This window comes from Zonotrichia albicollis, chromosome 3 (genome assembly GCF_047830755.1).
Source record: "Zonotrichia albicollis isolate bZonAlb1 chromosome 3, bZonAlb1.hap1, whole genome shotgun sequence".
NCBI lineage: Eukaryota > Metazoa > Chordata > Aves > Passeriformes > Passerellidae > Zonotrichia > Zonotrichia albicollis.
The window spans coordinates 4042322-4045891 of record NC_133821.1 but is presented as its reverse complement, the minus strand read 5'-3'; the positions used below and the strand labels follow the sequence as shown (position 1 = coordinate 4045891).

At 52.1% G+C, this 3570-nt stretch overlaps 1 protein-coding gene across 1 annotated transcript; it reads right to left on the bottom strand.

The window, feature by feature from the left end:
* Positions 1-804: 804 nt before the first annotated feature.
* Positions 805-2098, bottom strand: LOC113460055 (small basic protein 1-like). The gene is made up of 2 exons (XM_026797052.2): positions 2041-2098; positions 805-1046 (listed from the first exon to the last, which is right to left on the bottom strand). Exons 1-2 carry the CDS (start codon positions 2096-2098, stop codon positions 916-918), a joined length of 189 nt encoding a protein of 62 aa, XP_026652853.1. The 3' UTR covers positions 805-915.
* Between the last annotated feature and the right edge of the window lie 1472 nt (positions 2099-3570).

Below are 3570 nucleotides of genomic sequence, written 5' to 3'. Positions count from 1 at the left end.
GGCTGGAAAGTTCCTTTATTTCCTGCAGGGTTTCAGAGAAACAGAGCTGATTTCTGCCCTGTGGCCCTTTAGGACACAAACATCCTAGCCTCCAGTGTTGCTGGAGTGTTTGTGGGGTGTTCTGAGCCACCCTACACTGGTGTCCCCTTGCAGAAAACCTGGAGTGATTGGGTGATCCCATAGGGAATGGGGCAGGGAAGGGGACACTGAGGAAATCCTCAGCTGTTCTCCTGTTCTTGGTGACCCCCATGGAATAATCTGGAATGACCCCCATGGAATAATCTGGTGACAGACTCTGCTGAGAAGAAACTTGGTGAGGGTGTCCAGGTCACCCCCAAAGCCTCAGTGGCTGCATTGGTTGCTCCGTGGGCACCCCAGGAATGGGATTTTGGGGTGCAAGGGGAAGGTGGTGCTGTTTGTCTTCCATTCCCACCTCTCCAAGGGACTGAGAATCCCAGTGCAGAGGGTTCTGATGGGGAATGGGAATGATGGGGCTTTTGTGCCCCCTCCAAATAAACTGGGATTCAGCTTGTGGAGGAGGGAGGCACTGGATTAAACACTGGATTAAGCAATGAGCCTCCTCCCAGCCTTTACCACCACTCTGCTTTGAAAACCCCAAAACCTTTGCTTTTTCTGGCTGGCATTTTGGTGTCAGGGCTTTGGGGCTGCCAGGGGTGTGTCTGTGACCACTCTCCAGGGAAATCTGGCTGCCAACTTCTCTTGGCTGTCCCATCCCTCACACAGAACTCATCACACAGAAATAATCTTATCACAGCACACAGAAATAAGTTTATCACAGCATGCAGAAACCATCTTATCTGCCCATCTTTACTTCAAAGCACTGAGCACCGCCTTGGCCGCTCCCTGGGCACATCACCAGGAGCTCCAGGGCTGCGGGGCTGGGTTCCTGCAGGGTCATTTGCCCTTTTTGGGAGCGGGGATGCAGCAGTGCAGCTCCTCGCAGTAGGGGCTGAAGGACCATTCCTCGGTCTCGGCGCAGGCGTGGGCACAGTACCCGTCACAAAATCCCTTGGGCTGCCCCTGCCCTGCGGTGGGAAGAGACAGAGAGGGGGGTTATGGAGGAAATCATGGACATTGTGAAAAATGAGCATTTTGTGATTGGCTTTTCACAAATATTCAAATGAATATTCTATGTGTTGTGTTAGAAAGTAATGCTGGATTAATTCTCTTTAGCATGTTAAATATAGTTTTAGGTTATAACAAAATGCTAAAATAGAAACTATGCTTTGTAGGATATTTTTTTTTTAAAGAAAAGACTCGCAGTGAGATAGCAGCCACAGGACACCTAAATCTTTCATAGAAAAAGAATTTATGGTCCTCTTATCAGAAGAAATTAATTTCTTCCCACCTCGAAGGCGCTGTTAGGGTTCAGAGGAAGAAGTTGAGGATGACCAGACAGAATCCTGTGTTTGAATGGAATTTATGCATCAGGTATGAAATGTGTGAATATGCAACAGGCTGTTGCTTTTAAGGGTTAATCCTTTGTTAATTTGTGTCCTTTTTCGGGCTCCTGTTGCCCAGAAAAAGGTACCTGGACATCTTCGTTTATATTGTCTCATATTGTCCTAATTCAAATTGTCCAAATTATTATTACTCTAATTGTATTACTATTTTTATAACCATTTTACTACTATTAAACTTTTAAAAACAAGTGATTGGCGTTTTTCACAGATATGTAGGAGGCCAGAGCACCTGGAGTTCTCTCCTTGCTTGTTCCAAGGTGGTACTGATGCTCTGGGTACCCCATCCAGGACAGGATGCATTTCATGTCCCCACTGAGCTGGAGGATAGCTGGGCACTTACAAACCATCCCTCTACTCATGTTGAATCCCTCTGCACGAGGATGGGAGATGGGATTTGCAGTGTGACATCACCCTATCCCAACTCCAAGCTGAATAAATCACCAGGGCCCTGATCCCACCACCCCAGCAATGAATCCCCTCCCTCCCCCTGAGGCACAGAGGCTGCAGAGGACACAGCTTACCCCAATTTCTCCACCTCCACACCTTCCTCTCTTACCTGGGGTGGCCAGGGAGAAAAGCAGGAGCACAGCAAAGACCACACAGAGCACCCTCATGGCTGGAGGCCAGGGGAGACCTTGGTACACAGGATCTGAGGTGTCCAAGGTGTCTGAGGGCAGAGGTTTTATAGAGGGACTCTGGCCACCAGCAACACGGCCAGAGGAGAACCTTGGGCAGGCAAAGTCACCTGCAGAGGGCTGTTGTTTGCTCTGCAGGCTGTGCAGTGTCACCCTGCCCCACTGGGCCCTCTCACAAAGGTCCCTGGCAGCCAGGCTGTGCTCCATGGGCACGTGGGGCTGCTCCTGCTCTCCAGATCCGGCTCTTGGGGCTGCCCATGGGCACAGCTGCTCCCAGGGCAGCTGGAATTCAGCCTGGGATGGCTCCTGATAAGCTCTGGGCACTGTCTGCAAGGCACAGACACAATGGGGAGTCAGATCCATTCCCCAGTGGTTTGATGGAGCATCCAACCCTGACCAGTGCTCTGGCACTGAGGATCCAAGAGCCAAGGAACAGAATCCTAGAACAGTTTGTGTTGGAAGAGATCTTAAAGCTCATCCAGTCCCACCCCCTCCCATGGGCAGGGACACCTTCCACTGTCCCAGGGTGCTCCAAACCCTGTCCAACCGGGACTTAAACAGTTACAGGGATCCAGGGGCAGCCACAGCTTCTCAAACCTGTGCCAAGGCCTCCTCACCCTCACAGGGAACAATTCCTTCCCAATATGCCATCTAAATCTTCCCTCCTTCAGCCTTTGTCCTGTCCCTCCATGCCTTGTCCCCAGTCCCTCTCCAGCTCTCCTGGAGCCCCTTTAGGCCCTGGAAGGGGCTCTGAGCTCTCCCTGGATCCTTCTCTTCTCCAGGTGAGCACCCTCAGCTCTCCCAGCCTGACTCCAGAGCAGAGGGGCTCCAGTTCTGTGATCAATTCCATGGCCCTCCTCTAGACTTAGTCCAACATCTCCACATCCTTCTTATAGAATCACAGAATCCTGAAGGTGGGAAAATCCCTCTGAGATCCCTGAGTGCAGTGAAGCTGGCACCACTGTGTTCACCTCTAAACCACGTCCCCACATGTCATATCCACATCCCTTTGGGATTCTGCAGGGATGGGGACACCACCACAGCCCTGGGCACTCTGTGCCACTGCCTTATCACTTTTTCAGTGAAGAAACTTTCCCTAATATCCCATCCAAACCTCCCCTAGTGCAACCTGAGGCCATTTCCTCTCCTCCTGTCCCTGTTCCCTGGGAGCAGAGCCTGACCCCCCTGGCTGTCCCCTCCTGTCAGGGAGTTGTGCAGAGCCACAAGGTCCCCCCTGAGCCTCCTTTTCTCCAGGCTGAGCCCCTTTCCAGCTCCCTCAGCCCCTCCCTCCAGTCCCTTCCCCAGCTCTGTTCCCTTCCCCGGATGCTCCAGCTGAGGTTTCACCCTTGGGCATGGGGATTTCAGGGCTGGGTCATGTCCAGCTCTCACCCCCAGCACCACCAAGTCCTTCTCCCAGGGCTCCTGCACTCCTTCATCCCCAGCCTGGATTG